The sequence below is a fragment of the Epinephelus fuscoguttatus genome, linkage group LG6 (genome assembly GCF_011397635.1).
Source record: "Epinephelus fuscoguttatus linkage group LG6, E.fuscoguttatus.final_Chr_v1".
Lineage (NCBI taxonomy): Eukaryota > Metazoa > Chordata > Actinopteri > Perciformes > Serranidae > Epinephelus > Epinephelus fuscoguttatus.
The window spans coordinates 36,753,205-36,774,660 of NC_064757.1; the positions used below are offsets into that span (position 1 = coordinate 36,753,205).

Consider the following 21,456-nt stretch of genomic DNA (forward strand, 5'->3'; position numbering starts at 1 on the left):
GATGAAAACAGAGCATGCATGTACCATATGTCATTTTCCAATCCAATAGCTGTTAGGATATTTCATTCTGGACTAAACTGGTGGACAGACTGATAGCACTTTTTCTAGAGCCAATGCCGTTAACATTACTAAAGATATTAAGCAACTTTATGAATCTTCATGTGCTGTCTTCTCCTTTATAATAACACGATACAGCCATCTCCACTGCAAACCCTTGTTGCACTCACTTCACTTTCTGTCAAAGTAAATGACAACGTAGACATGATCATTGCATGCCGATGGTCTCATATTCAGTAATAAGACAAGTCACATCTTCCCACCATCACTTATACCATAAAGCAAATGGAAGAATGTAAACACAACTGCCATAAATCCAGCTTTCAGCTTCAGTGGCTTCGATTCCATTATTCCAATCACTTCCTGTTTGCAACATCTCAGCTTCCTGTCTCTGAAGGAGAGTGACAGCTTAATCTGTGTTTGATCAGGAGACGTGGAAAACCCCATCGCTCGCCATGAGTATGAACAAATGGAGAGATAATGTCGTAGGCGGCACTGATTTCGATTACAGCAGACAGTTACTGGGTGAGTTTAAAATGCTCCTTGAAAGATTTGTCCCTGCTGGGGCTCTCTGACAGGTTTGGCTTGGGAAACACTTTCATGTTTCCTTGACGTGATTAAAAGAAGGCTTTCATGCCAAAACCAAACACACTGGAACTGAGTGAGGCAAAAACAAGTATCATAAACATGTTTATGGATATGAAACTATAGGCCCGAGTTCTGGTGTACAATTTGAGGAATAGTGGATCGGAGGAAAAGGGGTTCATTTTTCAAATACATCCATCAAATATGTAAATATGGTAAATTCCGGTGTGCGCTTCTCTCTTTCTCTTCATTTGTGCAAAATATGAAATTACTGAGACTGTAATTCGTATTAAAAAAGCTCTGTGATATTCAGAGCATATCCATGATACAGAGGTTGTCTGCACATGGCTCTCAACATGGAGGTTGCTGAGCTGGCAGACAACAGCATCGCAATATCAGCAGTAACCACTGAGTACAGTGCATAGCGGCAGCATTTGGCGAGCCAGTGGGATACAGTGGACTGATTTAGCTGGTAAATTCACTATCTATCCATTTGGGAATTACTTTATCCACTAACATTAAGAAGCAACCAACGCCAGGTCAACACAGCGTGGATTAGTTACAGCTAGCTTGCTTACCTGTTACATAAATACAATCTGAGCGGATATGTTAAGCCTGGTATACAGTGCGATTTTGGGCTGTCCCAGACAATGATGACAAATGTGAAAGACAAGTGGTGATATCTTTGGTCATGGCTCTAAGACAGTGATCCTATGCCGCACATTGAGAGAGGTTCAAGGATGGCTGTTGTCACAAGTAACGTTATTTTAAATATGAATGAAATTAATTTTCCAGCCCTCTTTCAACATCATGACAATCAGTCATGTGTCTGTCACTGTTTTGGCTGATGCGCCAACACATTCTTACTCCAACCTCATCATAAACCAAAACTGGGTCACGGACTTTCCATGTCCACATACAACATGCAAGGTACTCTGGGTGTGTTTGTTGTTGATGTTGTGGGACGCCGTGTCAAGTTCTGCCTGTTACATGTATTGTCTTCTTTCAAAATACACTTCCATTTTCACAGGAAATTGAAAGTTCACATACAGTCTCTTTCAAAATAAATGCACTACGTCGGTATCACGCTGCAAACTGACGTATTTGTCCCTCAAAAACTAACACTTGTGGTAAGATTTAGGAAAAAAGAACAGGGTTTGGCTTTATAATCTTACGGGATGTGAACACCAGTCTCTTGGGTGAAAGTTGGTGTTTGTTGGGCCCATCCACCCCTCCCGCCAACCCCACTCGGACTATATCGCCGCCTTAACTTTCATCCTTGTCCCTCTGCGTTTCCCCCTGATGAAACTGAAACTATAATGCAACAAGCCAAGTATCATGCTGATGTTAATGGACGCCTTTTTTTCGTTGGTTTCCAACGCTGCAAGTCACTGCCCAAGTGCTCCATTTCGACGACTTCAGAGTGAGACTGGGCTCGTTACCCAGGTGCTTGCTCGCAGTTATGGAGCTAGAGCACCACGGCACAAGCAACAGGATGCTGACTGCAGTTCACTTGACAGTCTCAGAGAGAGGTGTCAATTTTAACAAGGATTTTCTGAAAGGCACCTCCAGAACCATAAACATTTGCTTTCCTAAAGAGAGAGACAGCTCCTGGTAGTTTCCTAATAAATTGCATACGTTCCTGTCTTTTAAGCATGAAATACAGTGATTAGATAACAGGCCAGTCATTATATTGTTCAGCTTTTGGTCGTAGTTTGCTCATGTATATTGAATGGATTAATTTGTCTTAATGTCAAAATGTATTGACTTTTTGTGAACCAATTCTGTTTTCAACTTGGTCCCAAATTAATACAAATGTTTTGAGGTTTTTGGGACAACTCTCTTGAGAATCTGATGGTAACAAACGAAATTTAGGTCTAATTCATTAGAGAAATGGCAGAACACAACTCCCCTCGAGCAATCTGTACAGTTTATGTCACATATGACATAGTGAATGATCAAAAGGCAGACATAGGAATATGCATCATTCTGCTTTAGTAAAGTTTGTTTTCTGTGTGATTCTACAAGTCTAAAAATAACAAAAGTGAGAAGTGATGAAAGAGAAGCCAGAGCAGACTTGAACTGAAACAATAAATAAACTGCACTGATCATAACCTCGTCAGAAAGATGCAAACATTCTGCTCCTGCCTTATCTTTTGCTTTGTGTCTACAGGAAACTTCTGGCGTCTGTTTACATGAGACTCGCTCTGGGGCCTGTTACAAATGCTTTAAGCTCAGCACTGGGACTATTTTGAAGCTGCTTCCAATAGGGCTGTTGTTAGGCAGTGTGGAAATGGGCTACCCACTTAATTCCACCTGCAGTGATATTGACACTGAGCTTTGTGTGTGTGCGTGTGTGTTTGCGTGAGTGATTTAGCGGTGGAGGAGGTCTAAACTATATCAAGCTCCCGTAATATGACCAACTGTTTTTTTTTCGTCCCTCTTGTGTAGGAGGGGAAATGGAGAATATGGAGTCCAATTCAATTTATGCTCGCATCACCGTACATTCAGGTACTTGCTACAAGCCCTCCACCTTCTACCACACACACATATGCACACACACAGGCTTATAGAGCATCAGAAAAATAGCGTTTTGTTCCAATTATAGCTTTGACAGCCTTCTCGGCCGCAAAGTATGCTGCCATTGGTCCAATCCCTGGGGTGTCCAAGCCAGTAATTGAAAATCAAGTCCTCGGCTATGCGTGCCAATAGGGTTTGAGCCTCCTGTCCCTATACATGCACTCGCACACACATATTCACTAATGTGCAATTTCGTTTCGTGACAAAGCCCTGTCTCCCTGATGGCTGAGCTGATGTATGTGACACTTCAGACTTCCAGGCAATTCTCGTCCGTCTCTCAGGAGACGCGAGCGGTGACGAGACACAGACTGACGCTCGAGCAGCAGAACGTCACATCTGTCAAAATCTGATTGATCAGTGCATATTGTCATTTAGAAGTTATCGACCTTTGCAATATCTGCAATCCAGGAACCATGATAACATTAACCCTTTGTGTTTTGTAGAAGTTGGCTTCATAGGTGTAGATTTCGAGGGGGGAGTATTGATATATATTTGTCACCCCAATAAAAACATGACAAACAAGTTATTTACACCATACACTGATGCAGAAAAGACACAAATTAGTGCATTAAAATCACCAGAATGCAGGAAATTCACTGTTTGATGCTCAAAATTTTCTGGAGGACTTTAAACCCACACCCCTGTTATTTGGGAACGTACAAAATAACAGTAATAATTTTATTTTTTTCCTTTACAAGACCACTTCTTTTCTTCTGACCTAATTAAATCTCAATATGTTAAAGTTTTAAGTGGTGGCCTATCCCTTTAACATGCTCAGGCCTTGCACATTTGAAGGTAACAAAATATGGAAATGTCCAGAAAGCATTGGTATTCCATTAAATCAGGAAATAGTTCATGTTTTATATGTTATATTGAACATAATGTTTGGCCAAATGTCATTCAAAGACCAAGAAGTGTATAGTATGTCATCCTACATGGCAGAGCTGGGCAATAAATCAAATGTCATGATGTTTTTTACCAAATACCTCGATCATTATTGCAACAAGATTGTAGGGTTGACTATTGGTGCTTTCACAAAATATTTAGACAATGAGATTTTTGACAAATAATAATCGGTATGTGGATGAAACGACTAAGTGGATAAAGGCAAATAATAGAAGAGCTTTAGGAGTCTCAAAAAACCATATCACTTAACTGTAATGCCGCCTTTAACAACAGAAAAAGATGAAAAATAAGACGATATCTAGTCACATATCACAATATCAATATCATATCAATATATTGCCCAACCCTGCTAAATAGTGATAATACTTATGTTGGGAGGTCTGACGTCTTTGTTATACTTATTTATTCATTTTCTGTAGCTGCTTATGCTGTCAGGGGTCGCGGGTGGGCTGGAGTCTAACCCAACTGACACTGGGGGAGAGGCAGGGTACACCCTGGATAGGTCACCAGACTATCACAGGGCTGACACATAGAGACAGACAACCATTCACATGCTGACACAGGGAGAACATGCAAACTCCACACATAAGGGCTCCCCGACCCTGGTTTCAAAGCAGGAACCCTCTTGCTGTGAGGCAACAATGCTAACCACTGTACCACCGTGCCACCAGTCTTTGTTAAAATACTCCAATAACAGAAATCCTAATAGATTTATTTAGAATTTCAGAGGTAGTGCTGCATTAAAGGTGAAGTCAGCACCATGGAACATATGAAAACCCATGTTTGACAGCTGACCCCAAGCAGAAGTAATAGAAGAGTTCTGAAACATCATCAAATCAAAATCATGTTTAGATTCTCAGAAAAATGAGTTACAGTTATAAAGTATCAAGCTTATGAAACAATGTTAAGCAAGTTTTGAGCTCTTGGGGTGGGTCTGGTGCTCAAAAGGAGCAATAGGATCTAGGACATTTCTAAATCAGAGACTCAGAACACAGGATTGGACAGTTGAGGGTTTACTCGCAAGAAAGCCAAAGAATTAGTACATCATGACAATATATAGTGTCTGCCAAACAAGCAGTATCAGTTGACACACCTTCAGCTTTCCAATACACATTAAAAGGTGTTTCCTGTCACTTAAGCGACTGTTTATCTGTAATTCAGACAAACACCTCCAAGAACAATTGCTTCTCCTTACGTGGCCAGATTCAACAGTCTATATCCACTCTCACACAAGCTACATATTACCCCTCTGGGAGTCATCAGACCGCCATCAGTCAATTAATCAATTACCAATTTAAACAATTAACCATCAGCCAATGCATGTGAAGGCAAAAACCCAACAAACATTCACCCTCTTCAGTCAACATTAGTTGCATTTAGAATTTGTTGAGTGTCAGTTTAGCATTAATTTAGCATTTGTTCCCCACGGACCCCTTACTGCACTAAATTCATGGTTGTAATGGGTGACCACTTTTTCCATCTTTGCACTGACTGTCACAGATTATATTGTCAATATAGGTTATTCAAAACAAAGTTTTAAATGTGAGCATGGCAAAACATCTTCAAAGTTAGTGCTTGCTTGCGCTGTGCAGTTAAAAGAAATGTACAATGAGGAGGTGCATGCGTCTTACAACATGATACAGCTTGGGTGGAAAATGCTTTCTGAACCCAGCTGCTGGCTTGCAGCACTGTCCTCCATCTTTGAGCAGCTGAGAATATGATGAGGGTGAAGGCAGGATTGTTCCCAAAAGCTAAAAGCAGACTGAGTTTTGATAGCACAAGTCTTGGCACACAATAAAGCATTTATGTAGTCACTTTTTTCTGAGCTATTAATCAACAAACCAATCAGCCCTGTCACATCTATATTGTTCCCATTTTGCGCTACATGGCAGGAAAAGCTGTGAAACCAGTTACGCTCTTGACATCAACAACAACAACACTCAATCTCCTCGGTGACACTGCCTTTAAAGTCTGCCTCCTTCACAACCTGTAAGACATTCCTCACAAGGGATCACTAATGCTCTACAACAGCTGAAAAAGCCTCTGTCACTGCTGTTAACTGTGCATTACCTCGGGCTCTCCTATTCTCTCCACAAAGCATCCCATTGCTTCTCCAGTCAAACTGCCACTATAAGTTGAGCTGTAAAGCCCAAACGTCTCACTTTGTCTTGTGACAGATTGACTGCAGCGAGGCAGGCACGAGTGGATTTGACTAAGCGAAGTCAAAATGAAGAGCTGTCTGTTTATTGCACCCAAAGCTGGATAAATTAAAGTGGGAGGGTGAAAAGGAAACTGAGATTCCTCAATCTAAGCGACCAAAAGCTTCTCCTGGAGTCAATAAAAATGACTGAAATATGAGACATCCATCCTTTTGCTTTTTTTTTTCCTCATGTGCTTCTGCTGCTGTGCGCAAAATACATTTCTGTCACGCAAGTTCTCTGTACACTGGAAATCAAGTTTGACAGTAAAGCGCTGAGTGATGCAATGCTATAATCATGGGCATGACATTGTGCAAAGATCACTTCTGGCACTGACATGTTGACACTTCTCTTTTATCACAGGCTCAGTTTGTTGAATGTCAAAGCAAGAGAAAAAGAGGCAACAGAGTATAAAATACAGAGGGCAAAATGCATTCTTAAAACAGCCAGGTCCATTTTGCACCATTTTTGTCTTTTCTGGATGTTTCCGAAGCTGTGTGAGCTCTGGAACAGGTGTTGAGTAAAAGGCACCAAGGCCGTCCACTGAACACCTTTTGGGAAGCAGAACCAATTCATGTTTGGCCTCTTTCACACAGCTTTTCCAATTAATATCAACCTCAACTGAATAGCATTTCCCTGCCAACCATATTGCAGATGTGTGTGTGTGTGTGTGTGTGTGTGTGTGTGTGTGTGTGTGTGTGAGGGAGACAAAGGAGTGTGTGTGACTGTGTCATTTCAAATGTGTGCAACCCCAGGGTTCATTTCTGATTTCTCATGGGGGGGGGGATTCTGCGCCAGCATCCACTGACAAGAACTCTCACAAGACTCAGCTCGCCTGTAATTCACACATTTGTGTTTCAGTCAGAGCCAAATAAGAAATGTATCACTTTTTTAAGACTCACTGTCCAAAACATCCCTCTGCTTTGTTTCCCTAATGATGTGTGCATTGTTAAGGTAACAAGGACGAGAGGTGCAGTGAACAGATCACTCAGCAGAGATACGTCAGCTACCTTACAGCATCACCCCCACTGCAAACATGGCAACAGCGCACCAACTTGCTGTCACCGCGCTCACTTTGGGACTTGAGCAATGTCCCAGGGGCTGCTGCATGATAATGTGCAGATGTCGCAGGTTCACATCACAAGTGCTTCAGGCATGAATGTTCTCCAGATACCGGAAAAACTAACAGTTCAGAATAGTTGTCGTGTGTCCGCATGCTTGTTGGAGGTGCTGCCAGGTGCCTCTGCAGTGCCGAATTTGGTGGAATTTTTAGAGAAGTGTTTTTGTTTTTTTTGTTTTTTTTTTTGAATCAAGAAATGTTGGTTGAATCATTTAGCAGCTGTGGTGCAAAGATGGAATATCAACCCATCTGACCATCAGAAAGTCTGTGTGGACGTAATGGACTCAGTGAAATCAGGCTTCCGTGAACCAAATTTTCCACCCAGGAGCTTTTGCTTCCAGTTAGAGCCAATGCATCAGTGCTGTCCTCAAGAAGCAACGCTTTATGGCAGAGAGGCTGCAGGGGTGCCTTATTTTATGAACGAAATCAGCTCCACACTGAGGGGCGAGCATCTGCTGCAAATCTATATTTCCAATCAATGAAAGAAAATTGAAACAAGATAGCTGATCTTTGAGAAACACTGATAACAAAGTGGTGAGTATTTCTGCACACTCTTTCATACATCAAGATCAGGAAAAAGGAGGAGGGGTGGGGGGGGGTTTGAATATGAATCTAAAACAGGCCTGTTTGGAGCTGTCATGCATCTCTAGCCAGATCTCTGAGCGCTGTCCAAGGTGCTGACCGCGCGTCTGTTTGAATCAGCTCCACCGCAGGAGCCTCACACACCGCCTCTGTTAGGGGATAAACACCTCACTATAGCCTTGAGCACCCTCAGGTGCACGCGAGCAGGTAACATCTCACCTTCAACTTCGTCTTCGGGCAGGTTCACCGGGGCGCTGTAGGAGAGGATGTCAGGGATGGTGCAGATCCCCCGGTACATCAACGTGGAGGTGACTGGATGCATCGGCATGACTGCGACCTTTGGTTGCCACCTGCGCCCTCGTCATACAGAAATGTCTACAGAGAGGAGCCCAACTTCCCCCCACGGTCGCCGAGGGAAGGAGGAAGCGAGTCCATGGATGGGGGGAGAGGGGTGAGGTGGGAGACGCTGGATACCGCAGCGTGTCCGCGGAAATCTCGCTTTTCAATGACTGGAGAGCAGGAAAAAAATGTGTGGGGGGTCTTACCTCATTGCAGTTTTATAATTTGCTTGAAAATGTCCTCATTAACACACAAAGTCAGTTCATGGAAAAACTACCTCAGGCCGAGACAATGCGCACATATATACATCACCATCAGCCAACACGAGCTCCACATCTGATTAGTGCCGGTTATTATTGATCTCTGTCGTAAACCGATCAATCGATAGGCAGATTTGTAGGGTATCAATCCACTCCTTGTTTGTGTTTTAGTCCCGGCGTTTGACTGCTGCGAGCAAATTCATGCATCCACTTGTTGGATACGTGCGCTCACTTGACGCACTCCGTCCTCAAGATCCAGCCACCCTCATATAATCCACAGGAACGACGTGTCACACTTAAAACACTGACGGGGAAATACCTTCAACGTGTCTCGTGAGAGCGTGAAAAGATGAGCGCGTGTGTCCAGATCCTCAGAGACAATAATTGCTCGCTGGCTCTTAATTGGTCATGGGTACGGGGGCGCGTTGCGATCCAGTTGTTCCATCTTCAGTGGAGGAGTGAAGGAGTGTTTGTGTGTGTGTGTTTGTGTGTGTGTGAGGAAGCTCTCTGTGTGGATCTGATATGTCTCTCTCCAGTCTCACCCCGCGTCACTGTGTGTGTTATGCGGGAGGGATTGCCTACACCCATACAGAGTGTGTATATGAGCAGACGTATGTATGAGGCAACACTCCCCCCTCCATCCCTGCCTCCCCCAGTGTGTCTCTCTTTCTGTTCAATTACTCTCCCCGTGCGCATTTCGGTTACTCACCGATGTCAGACTAAAACCATAAAGTGTGATGGATGAGCATGTATAGTAGGTGTATGGTTGACTTCCTCCTGTGCCGAGGCTATAATAAAAATGAATGTAACGCCATTTGCTTAAATTATAATCCATACATCTGATGACCAGGTGCTTATGGTGCGTTTGAAGTTTTGCTCTGACGCAAAACTGCGTCCGCGGCTGATTTAGTTAGGATGAGGTGACATACAGTGGGAAGTGTTTTTATAGATTGTGAGAGTGAAAGCAGAGATGGGGAGTGGTGGTGGTGGTGGTGGGCTCTGACTGTCTCATCATCTCCAACTGTATGCCTTGCTGCACCACTATCTGTGCACAGAGACCCTTTGAAATGAACTGTTGTACATTTCTACTGACATGGCTGGCTGAGCAGTTGGGGGTAAGGGCGTAGTAGGTCAATGCTGAATGGAGCCACTTGAATTTTTGATGACCATGAGCTGTCTTCTCAGTAACCCCTTGAAATGTATGAGTCTGCATGTCAGACACGTTTCTAAAATGTCTTTCTTCTTTTACTCAGTCAGTTACAGGGCCAGTCATGGCCCACTGGGGCCCCGAGGTTGGCTTTTGCTCTTGTAGCCTTAATCATCTGTGTTTATGTTTCTTTCATGATTTCTTCGGTGTTCTTGCTTCATGGATAAAAATATTAAATCAGGAGACTTGTTTTTATAGTAAAAAGAATATTTATTAACGTGCACAAGAATGGAAAATGTGAAAAGTCTTTGGTGATTTAAGGAGGATGATAAATCCATGGTCAAATAGGGAACCCCCCGGGGTCTAGACACTGGTGGTGGTAGAGGTGGTGAAGATGAGATGAGTTGAAGATAGAGAAGTGATGATGATGTGGTTGAGCAGAGGAATGGGCCTTTGAGGCCATCCTGGACTCTGGATACGATGGCTAGAGGTGACCAGGGTGGAGGAGGGCGCAACAGTTCTCCCTAAAATGACAGCAGCAGATTTAAAATTTTGTCCTAGCATCCTGATTGGCTGATAGACATAGTGGCGAAGCTTGATTGGATAACTAGAAGAGTGAACACCCATAGTCAGCTGATCAGAGGAAGCAGTGGGAGTGGGATGGAGAGAAATGTGAATGGATGAGCACAAAGAAAGTCTTCCTGATTGAACTTGAGCTGAGCTTCCTTTGTCAAAGCTATATGACTGATGTCCTGTCCATGGACCTGTTTTGAGGATCTTAGCAGTAAAAGTGGTTTATTATTATAAAGTTTTGAATATTCCCTGCTCAAAAGAGCTTTGTAGTGACTTTCAGGTCATTGTTTAGCTGTTTGACTCGCAACTTTTCAACCCTGTCTCACTCCGAAGATGTTGAAATCCATCACTTGGGCAGTGACCTGCAGCGTCAGACACTGACCATCCTTTAACGTCGGCATGATACGCAGCTGGTCACTGTTATAGTCTAACAGCGATTGGCAGTGACAGGGAAATGCAGCGGGACAAGAACACAAGTTAAAGGGCCAGTGTGTAAAATGGGTTGAAAACAGTGACATCAGTGGTCAAATTCTAGATTGCAGGGCTCACTCGCTCACCCCTCCCGTCGGGTAAATGAATGTGGCCTCGTAGGGACAAAAAGCCTTGCGCACAAGTTTTTCAGGAGTAGGTCTATCTAGCGACAAGGTGAATGTTTATTTAGAAATCTAAGCAATGTTACGATATTGTAATGAATCCCTCACGAACAGGAGACCAGAGTAACGTTCGGGAAAAAGGCCCGTTTATTTGAGCACTCCAGAAACTCCGGTAGCACTCCACTCCATCCCAAACTCTGACTCTTCTGGCGTAATAGACACACTTCATAACTTTACACACATACTCGTTCACCATACCGAGTGGGGACCCCCCTCCCCTCTCTGCTCAATCTCCAGCCCGCACACTGACTGACAGCGTAGCCTGTAAACAGTGCTCAGCTGTTTATTTAGCCTAGCGATATCTCCGGACTATAGTCAGACAATAGGTTTCTTGTAGCGGACACAGACCCAGAGCCATACCTGTTTGAGCCGGAGCATACAGATGAGGAACTCCATGTGTTTGATGCTGAGCGGGCGAGAAGAGAGGCTGAATGCACAGAATGGGATTCGGTGCTACTGCTACTGCTACCATCGTTGGGGAGATATATCACCAGGAGGAAAAGCTCTGCAGAGAGTGCATCACAAGGAGTGAAGTTATGTCTTCTTTTCCCCGCAGATGATGGTTCGGGTTCATTCTCTCCTGTTGCGTGGTAAGTGTGGTCCATTCGCAAACTTTATAACTAAAAAAACTTTTCACTACTCTCTGTCGACGAACTACTAACACTCTGCTGTTTCCTTCTCCTTCTTCCTTCCTTCCGCTGTCTTCGTTGGTTCATTTATACACACGAAACGCGTTCTCTGGCTGGCTGCATTGTCCACTTGGTCTGCCGTACATACATGGCGGCACAAGATGGTGATCTCTCTAAAGCAAGGCCCTTGCTATATATATATATATATATATATATATGTATGTATACATATATATATATATATATATATATATATATATAAAAGCATAATTATAAGGCTACGAAAACCAAACAAATTTTATTTTATAGCGATCATACACTTGTATAAACATATTAATGGGTAGAATATTCAGATTCAGATTCAGACTGACAATAAACCATGCCAAATATTACACACTGGCCCTTTAAAGGATAACTTTGGTATTTTTCAACCTGGGCCCTATTTCCCCATGTGTATGTGTGCGTGTGATTCATAGGTACAACTCATTTTGAAATTGGTTCAGTATTGAGGGAGGTGGATGCAGCCGGGAGCCATGAAATGAGCTAAAACGGTAGATGTGGGGGCATAAGTTTGCGCATTAAAAGTGTTTTTTTTTCGCCACTGACTGGTTCAGATCGCCAGTGCTATCTCTGTAAATAGCATAGTAAATGTTTCCCTTACCTCTGGGCTGTGTGACGTCATCTTGTGAGAGCTTTGCTCCACTGTGTCTGTAGCTCTCTCTACTCGTGGGACAGCCGTTTTCTTGAGGAAGAGGTGTTTCGGGATTAGATGTCTTCTCTTCTTCGGCTGGCAGTAGTCATCTTGGGAGAAGTGAGCACTGCAGACCTGATGGTCTGCAAGGCGCAGTATCTGGACAGGAGTGTTAGCATCCATTTGTAGCACAACTAGCCACAACTTCAGCATCTCGCCGTTCGACAAAGGCAGCCTATGAAAGCTGCACGGGGTGTTGCGCGACATCCTGTTCTTGGAATTCGGATAAGCACAAACAGGAACCATTGTTTTCAATCGATGCAGTAAAACTCTCAGCTGTACTCCGGGACAACCAGCGCCACTCTGAGCAGCGCTCAGCATGGCTCCTCTGCTTTCTTCCGGCAACAAGCAAAGCTCTCGCGAGATGACGTCGCACACAGCCGGGAGGAGGTGAAGGGAAATGCTTAGTATGCTATCTACAGAGATAGCACTGGCGATCTGAACCGGTCAGTGGCAAAAAAGCACTTTTATTGCACAAACTTATACGGGACGCATTTGCCCCCATATCTACCTCGCGGCTCCCGGCTGCATCCACCTCCCTCAATACTGAACCAATTTTAAAACGAGTTGTACCTATGAATCATATGCACACATGCACATGGGGAAATAGGGCCCAGGTTGAAAAATACCGAAGTTATCCTTTAAGGAGGCAAAAGTCTATCTAGGGCTGGAAGGAGGGGTGGTGGATGGGTCCAACAAACACCACGTAATATTTTGAGGCCAAGTCCTGTTCTTTTTTTCTAAACCTAACCGTCAAGTTGCGTAGGGCGCTTACTTTGAAAAAGACAGTTTGTAACAGGCAGGACTTCACACGGTGTCCCAGAACCTCAACGACCAATGCATCCAGGGTACCTTCACCTATCTGGACGTAGAAAGTCCATGACCAAACGTCGATATGTGATGAGGTCGGAATGAGAATGTGTTGAACTTTTATGTGTTCACTCACTGCTGAAAAAGCTCTAGAAATCCACTGTAAAATCAATCTTACCTACAGAAAAAAATGCTGAACCTCTAAACCATGGATTTGTACGTTATATAGCAAATAGGTTGAAACTTTAGGTTTCATCAAGGTTCCAGTTAATGTGTGGTTAGGTTTAGGCACAAAAAACACTTGGGTATTGTCAGGAAAAGGGTTAGTTTTGAATGAAAATAAGGAAACTAAAAGATGGGTCACTAAAACACCCACATTTGGTGACTAAAAAGCCACAGGAAACACAGCAATGACTCGCTAAAACACAACCAGTTTTGTTGTTTGTTGGTCTCAAGCAGTGGTTTTAAGCTTGGCAGGTGTCTCGCCTAGGTGTCACACCGTCCCCCATCCCCTCCTCCCCCTGAAGTCAGCTCATATAATATGTTATGTTGATATGATATGTATAAAATAATGAATGTAATGTAGTCATGGTTTGCAGAAATGCGCAATGCCAACATTTTTATCTGGCGATCTAGCACTAGCTGGTGATTACAGCTGAATATTTTGCAGCTAAAGAACCTGTTAATCCTCTCAGCAGTTGGCAGAGACCAAAAATGGAGCTAAAAGAAAGTGAATATTGGCTCTACAATCACCAGGTGACCAGTAACACAACTCTAAATGAATGAAAAGGATGCTTGGTAGCTGCTGGATGTGAGTAAGCAACTGTTCTGCAGCAAGTTTCCCATATCAAGTTAGGTGAGAGGTCAATATTGTGTTCACAGCTTGTTTTCTCTGCCCCTGAGTGGCCAAAAAAATCTGTTATTGTAGGTTTGTAATGTTTCCTGAGCTGTTCAAGAGAGCCTGCGGTCAGTACATCAGGGTTAAAAGGATATCTCCGCTCTCATCCCAGCCACACAACCAAGCAGTCTGTGAAAAATGTTAGATGTCAGAAAGCTTAGTATATAAAAGCACCCAGGAAGTGTTAGCATCCCAGTTAAGAATTTGGCTAGCTTACCTGCTTTGTCACGGCCCGGCCCTGCATCAGCTTTAAAGTTATGATCTACAGTGTCTGAGACGGTTAAATAACCCCCGACATAAACTTTAACTTCTCCAAAACTCCACCTTTACACGGTCACTGAGTTGCAACATTCTCCCTCCACACATAAAAACATCCTCAGTGCTGGCTGGCATTTTCTAATGCTCAACAGACCATTGGTCAGTGTGACAGTGTCAGCAGTGTCCAACAACCGCTGGCTGGACACAAAAGGGCACCACCAACTTTGTATCCTCGGGTGACAAGTGGCACCTTTTATTTCCGCAAAAACAGGCTACCTAAAGCCCTCTCAACAGGATGAAACTTTGAAGGTCAGACCACTTTCCGAATCCAGCGGCCGCAGTGTTCAGACTCCAATGCGTCGCAGAGCTCTTTTGTCTCTGAAAATGTTTAATGATTGCCCCCTGTGAGGCGAAGGTCTCTCAGGTTCGGGTTGTACACTTTTCTGTGTATGTTAGAGGTGAGCTGGTGTTAAGGCATGGCACTAGATGGCAGCTGATCCTGCCGCCCCGGCGCCTTCTCAGTCCGGTCACTACATGCTCCTGTGACTGCAGATGAGAGGAGGAAAAAGAAAAGTCTAAGTGATATCCACCTGCAAAAACACTTACAGCACACAGTTTGTATATAAAGTTATATTTGAATTGGTAATGATGCCAGTAGAGGCAAAGCAAGTCCTGAAACATTTTGTCTACTCACCCTCAAGTAAATCTAAAAACCAAATTTAATGTCCACATTAACTCAGCAGGTGCCTGAATCCATCTGAATAAGTTAAAGTGGACATAAACATGTTTTTTTCTCACCTCCAAAACTGAAAAAAAAATGACCAGCAAATTACCCCAACCAGTTCGGCAGCCTAATCCAAATGTTCTGAAGCCAAATGATTACACTGTGGATTCAAGAGCCCAATCATTCTCTCATTAAGTCGTCGATTTCCCTCATTCACCATGCGTCGCCCTACAGCAGTCTGGTGGGAAAGTCTCGCCGTCTTCATCTGCTCATAAGTTTCTCTTTCCAATACTGAGTGCTGTAAATACGAGCCTAAAACTCATTGTGTATTCAAGTGCTTATAGTCTCCGAATAATCACTAAAAAGCTACTTCGCCGTCATTTATTATTGACTGAGCAGTGCAGAACTACTTGTGCAGCAGAATGAATCCTTTGAGTTATATTTTGTAAGTGATTTCAGTAAGACTGCATTTTTGTTGCTTTAGCAGAGCAATAAGACAAACACTGCCGTGCCTACGAGAAGACCTGTCAGCCATTTCTTAACGAGGAACATGATTGAAGTAAGCTGTTAGGTTTTTATGGGTTTTTATTTTTGGTGATTTTCATTCCAGGGCTGTGTGGTTTGATTCATGCTTTTACGTTAAACCTGCATTAAATTATTCTTTGACTGCTTAGATGGAGTCCAGCAACCTGTAAACACACACTGACATACAGTTTTATTACTTCATAATGAACGGCTGTCTGTCTACATGTAAGAGGGTTCAGTTATACAGCAGTAATATGTGTAACAAAGTCAAAAGTACATTTGTAATATTAAGTATTATAATTACACCATTTGTTTCACTTGCTATTACCTGACACACTTAATGCCTCCATCGTCAATATGTGGAACGTTTGATACTCAGTTTTTGTACTCCACCTATAAAGGGGTGTCTCCCGCCTGGCCTCTTCACTTTTGCTGTTGTACTCCATGGGAGAGGTAAGCAACATTGCTCTTGTCATAATTTCCTTGTTTGTTTATAGGTTCATTTTTCAGCCTTAACTTATTGTATGATATGCTAACATATTCCTGTGTCACTTAATTCCTGTAGGGGCTCGAGTTATATGGTCGTAATTGACGGGGGATTTTGTTTCTACCTCTTGCTGTCAGAGTTGTCAGAAATAAACAGAGATTACCTCCAAGGATTTCCACTGCTGGGCCTCTTCACATCAACACGATGCAGACATCACTAGAGTCCACCTGTTACACACACATATCAAGCAGACACAAAGCATTAGTATCTATTTGATTATTTGTCTTGTGTCTGGCCATCCATCAAATACTCACACTCCTTTTTACCTTGTTTTGGTCTCCACCAACTCCTATGGGATATGTTTGGCTCTTTGGTTTGCTAAAATGTTCCATGTTCATCAGCTAGTTGCTAACTTTGTCAGCCATATAGTGCTGGACAGGAAGTGCACAGTGGATTTACCTGTACTTTTTATGCCTCCACAACAGCCAAGGCAGGAGGCATTATGCTTTTGGGTTATCCACCCGTCCGTCCCATTCCAATAGACACAATATGTCAGAAACGCTTTGAGGGACCTCGAATTTGGCACCAACCTCAACTCGAACTCAGATGTGAATAGATTATGGTGGTTGAAGGTCAAAGATCAAGGTCACTGTTACCTGGCCGCCCATCAAATATTATCCTACAGGATATGTTTGGCTCCTTAGTTTGCTAAAATGTTCCATGTCCATAATAACTTTGACTGAGGTTTAGTGTTGGACTGATTAGATTTTGGTGGTTGAAGGTCAAAGATCAAGGTCACTGTTACCTCACATGTAAGTTTCTCAAGAACCTGATAATTCAGGTAAGCCTTGAGGTGATTTCTTCAAATTTGGCACAAACACAAGGATGAACTAATTTCATTTTGGTGGTCAGAGGTCACAAAACATGTTTATGGTTATAATTCAAGAATTCATGTGCTAATTGCAGCAGAACTTCTCACATATGTCTAATAGGATGAAGTGATGACATTTAATATCAAAAAGGTCAAAGGTTATCTTCACTGTGACATCATAATGTTCTGCAAAAACACTTTTCTGATTATTATTCAGTGCTGTAACTGAGGACCAGAAGGGGAGATATTTGGTCAGATACTGAATTGGTTATATTAATCTTGGGTGTCCACCTTGAAACTGTGTGATATTCTGTCAAGCTCATGTTCATGTGTTTGTGTCCAGTTCCTGTTTTATTCTGAAATGTGTTCTCATTGTGTTTAGTGTTTCTTTAACTTCCTGAGTTTTCCCGCCTCTGATGATTACCTCATGTGTTTCATGTCCACTTTTGACGTCCTGTCCGGGGCGTCCGGGGGGTGTTTATAAATTGATGATAATGTCCAGTTTTCCTTGTGTGTGTTAGAGTGCGGCACGGCTGCATATTTCTGTCCAAACCCGACAGTCATTCTGTTTTGTTATGTCCGAAACTGAACCGAGCCCGACATTATTTAATGACTAAAGCACTGAGTTTGTGTCACACAGTTGTTATGGTTACAGGCTATTTAACAAGCCGGGTGTGCACCGTGGGTGCTCCGCGAGAGGGAGACCTCCGTGTTTGAGATGGGAGCAACAAAGTAAGATAAAATAGGAAAAACTGTCTCCCTCTTTTATTTAATTTTCAGCGTTTAATCAAGGCGGAGGAGGGCGGCTGGAGGTCCGAGGCTTCCAGCAAGGGGAGAGATAGAAACAAACAGCCAATATGTGTGTGTTATGTTCAGGTGTTGTCACGTAAATAACAGTGCCCAAGCAATAAACAGGACAGACAATAGGATTTTATTTATTTTTACACTACATTTTCACTCAAAGCTGACCGAATCTGACCCGAGCCTGAATACAATTTATACAATTTTGACCGAACCTGTTGGGACCCATCGGGACCCATCGGGACCCATCGGGCTCAGATCAGGTAGCCACACTCTAGTGTGTGTGTGTGTGTGTCCCCTGTCTATAGAGGCCTATCTGAATTTCTGTCTTTGAGAGATATTATTTTGTAATATAACTGAATTTTCTATCCATACATATAAACTTTAAATATATTAAAATTATAAGGCATCTTTGAGTAAACTGCGAGTATCATTTAAGTAGGCTATGTCGTGGCCGGGCCGAGTGTCCTCTTTTTGGAAATCAAAATATGGTCACCCTAGTTCAGATCCAGGTCGGAACACGTTCTCACCACAAACAAACTGCACCAGAGTTCGTTTGTAACTGGACTGAGACCACCTCTTCAAGAAGGTCTCGGTCCGGTTGTTTTGGTGTGCACCTGAGTGTGATTGCTGTGTTCACACCTGCCCAAATGAACTGCACTTATGAGGCAAACAAACTTGAGTTCAATTGAACTGAGCCAAACAGGGTTTGGTGTGGAAGCAGCCTTAAAAACAACAGGAAACTTCTTACCATGAGTAATGTCTTATATTTTATCACTATTGACAGAAATGCTGTTTTGTTAGTCTGAATTAAACTGGGGGTACATGACGAGGCTGTACCTTTTGATTTCTCATGATGACTTGGCTTGACAGATTTTAAAACCGTCATTCTCAGTTCAACTGACAGTAATCGGAAAAACCTAAAATCCTCACCCTCCTGCTTCATTTTTTATTTTTTTTTGGCCATATCTCATCCTCCGATAAGCAAAGAGAAAAGGCTTGACGAGACTGTAACGAGGACAAAGCACAGAGAAGAGCCCAGGCTCACACTCAAGCTGCCTGATTGAATTGTTGCAGATTAAAGAGAAAGGGAGAAAAAGACTGCAATTTCATGTCAGGCTACCTGCCTTACTTCTGAGGATTTACCATATTTCAAAATAAATTGCGACATACAAACTGCCTGGATGACAACAATATATATATAAAAAAGGCATATGTGAAAAATAGAGGGATATTTTCTGTGTCATTTCTCTGGAAAGAAAGCTATAGAGCACATAAGATGGGGGCTTGTTGTGTTGCTGCCCCTGTGGTCAGATCTGTCTGCCCCCGTGGAACAAATAAACCTTTTCAATTCTGACTACATCCTTGGCTATTGACCAGCACAGAGAAAAAGTATTGGAGTGAATAATGGCCCATACAGCACGCCCATTGAGCTGCTCCAGGATTATAAGCATGGAGCCAGAGAGAGCTGGAGACTGAAGGGGATAGATGGAGGGAAAAGCTTTCTCTCTCTGCTTGGGAGAAGCAGGAGTGACAAATGTGGTCATTTCACAAACCCCTGAGCAGACTTATGTCATTAAAGCTCGGCATTACAAATAGTTAATGTCGTTAGGTGATGCATTTAATGTCTGCATGACAACAAGGATGTTTCTGGAGTCTGAAATGTTGGGGGAAAAATCCTCTGCCATTACTGACTAAGCTCTACCATGGATCACTCCCACCATCCTACAATCCCATTACACATCCAGACACCCTCCGCTGGGAGAACTGGCATCATCCCTCTATTCAGATTATGCCTTTCTCCTCTACCAAACACGGACGGCCTGGTGCTGCCATTCTTAAAGTTTCTGGCTGTGGAAAGAGGAGTTCCAGTCTACGAGGGAATTATGGATTTGCCAGTGGCCGCCTGTGCTGAATCTGCCTCTGAATGAAGCTGCAGGATCAACATAAGCTGCACTGCAGGCCCAACCATGTATTCCCTAGGTGTTTTGGCTTGTGTTTATAACCACGATACGCCCCCCTTCCCTTTCCTTCCTCCTCTCCTTGCTGGGCAGCCCCAAGCTGGACCCCGTCGATGGTTTGCAGAGGATGTCGGTGTCTGTTTGAAGTGCTGCTTTGCTATTTGGGGAGCTTCCGCCGGGAGGAGGTGTAGGAGGAAAAAAGATTGGATTTGGAAGCAAAGAAAACCTCTTTATTTGGGGAAGAAACGAAATAGCAACCCCTGGTGGCAAACAGATGCAGGCTGGGTCCTCCCAGTAGTAACAGGCTCTTGATCTTCCAAATAAAAATCATGCAAGCCTTTGTAGGAGTCTGAGACTTTGAGGATATTTGAGGTACTATTGTGAGGGGAAGAAAAAGAGAGACTGCAGTCTTTTAAGTTTGAACACAGAGAATGGCATCATTCAAAATATTTTAAGTCTGCTGTTTTGCCTTGATATTTAGGTCTGTCAAAGTGCATTCATTCTAGTTTTTTATTTTCTTATTGGGCATACAGCTCACAGTATGTAACACTTGAATCACATCCATTGGTTGATATTTATTTGCTGAAAGGATAAACAACACCGTAGTTGTAAAAAACTGTTTTTACAAGATTAAAAATGTTTCATCTACAGAATGTATGACGGTTCAGGTACTGTTCCTGGGCACAGTTATGAACCCTGTTCATCTGACAGGGTTGACTCGTGACTGAGGACAATAAAAGTCACCAGAGGGATTCAACAAAGCAAATGTACAAAACTGACAGACTTGACAGCTCCTGATGATAGGCAGGAAGGTTGGAAAAAGATGAAATCATTAAATGTGCCTCACAAAAATATGAAGAAATCCCACAAACGGTGAATAAGAACATGAAAACAAAAGGAGGACAAGCCCAGTATTTACATCTACTCCCAACATTCAGTCGCAATTCAGGAAGCATTTAAGTAAAGCAGTGAAGGTTGGGGTTGCAGGTTGACATGTAACACGTCTGACTTTCATGAGAGAGACACAGTTTGTTTCTCAACAAAGATCTGCCGGTTGACATTCACATTTTCAATCAACACATTCTCACTTCGACCTCGTCACATATGGACATCTGGTCATGGACCTTCCACATCAAGATACGACATGCAAGGTACCCTGGTTGCGTTGGTTGTTGATGTTCTGAGACACTGTGTCAAGTTCTGCCTGTTACATGCATTGTCTTCTTTCAAAATACACTTCTGGTTTTACAGGAAATTTATCGTTAACATACAGTGTCTTTCAAAATAAATGCACTATGTCTGTACAACAATACAAATTGACGGGTTTTTTTTCTCCAACATCTGAAGTACATGGTTGGGTTTAGGAAAAAAAAACCTGGATTTGGCTGTATAATCTTACAGGACACAAACACCACTCTCCCAGGTGAATGACGGTGTTTATTGGACCCATCAACCACCCTTTCCACCCACCCTACTCAGAATTTTGCCGCCTTAACTTTTGACCATGTCTCGGCGTGTTTCCCCCTGACGCCGCCGAGCACCATTAAACTAACGGCAACCAGCTGTGTATCATGTCAACGTTAAGGGACGGCTTTTTTCATCAGTGTCTGATGTTACAAGTCACTGCCCAAGTGCTGGGTTTCGACAACTTCGGAGTGAGACCGGGTTGTTTCAATAACCGCAACTGCAATCCTTCCCTGAACGATGGCCTATTTGCACTGCAGGAACTTTACCACAAGCT

General features: G+C 43.1%; 1 protein-coding gene across 1 annotated transcript in view; it reads right to left on the bottom strand.

Moving 5' to 3' along the window:
* LOC125890150 (calcium-binding protein 7) overlaps positions 1-9,248 on the bottom strand; it is a 47,081-nt gene extending 37,833 nt beyond the window's left edge. The window contains exon 1 of the mRNA XM_049578645.1: positions 8,248-9,248. Coding sequence (XP_049434602.1) covers positions 8,248-8,356 — 109 coding nt within the window. The 5' untranslated portion in view covers positions 8,357-9,248. The remainder of the gene's footprint in view (positions 1-8,247) is intronic.
* Positions 9,249-21,456: the final 12,208 nt, after the last annotated feature.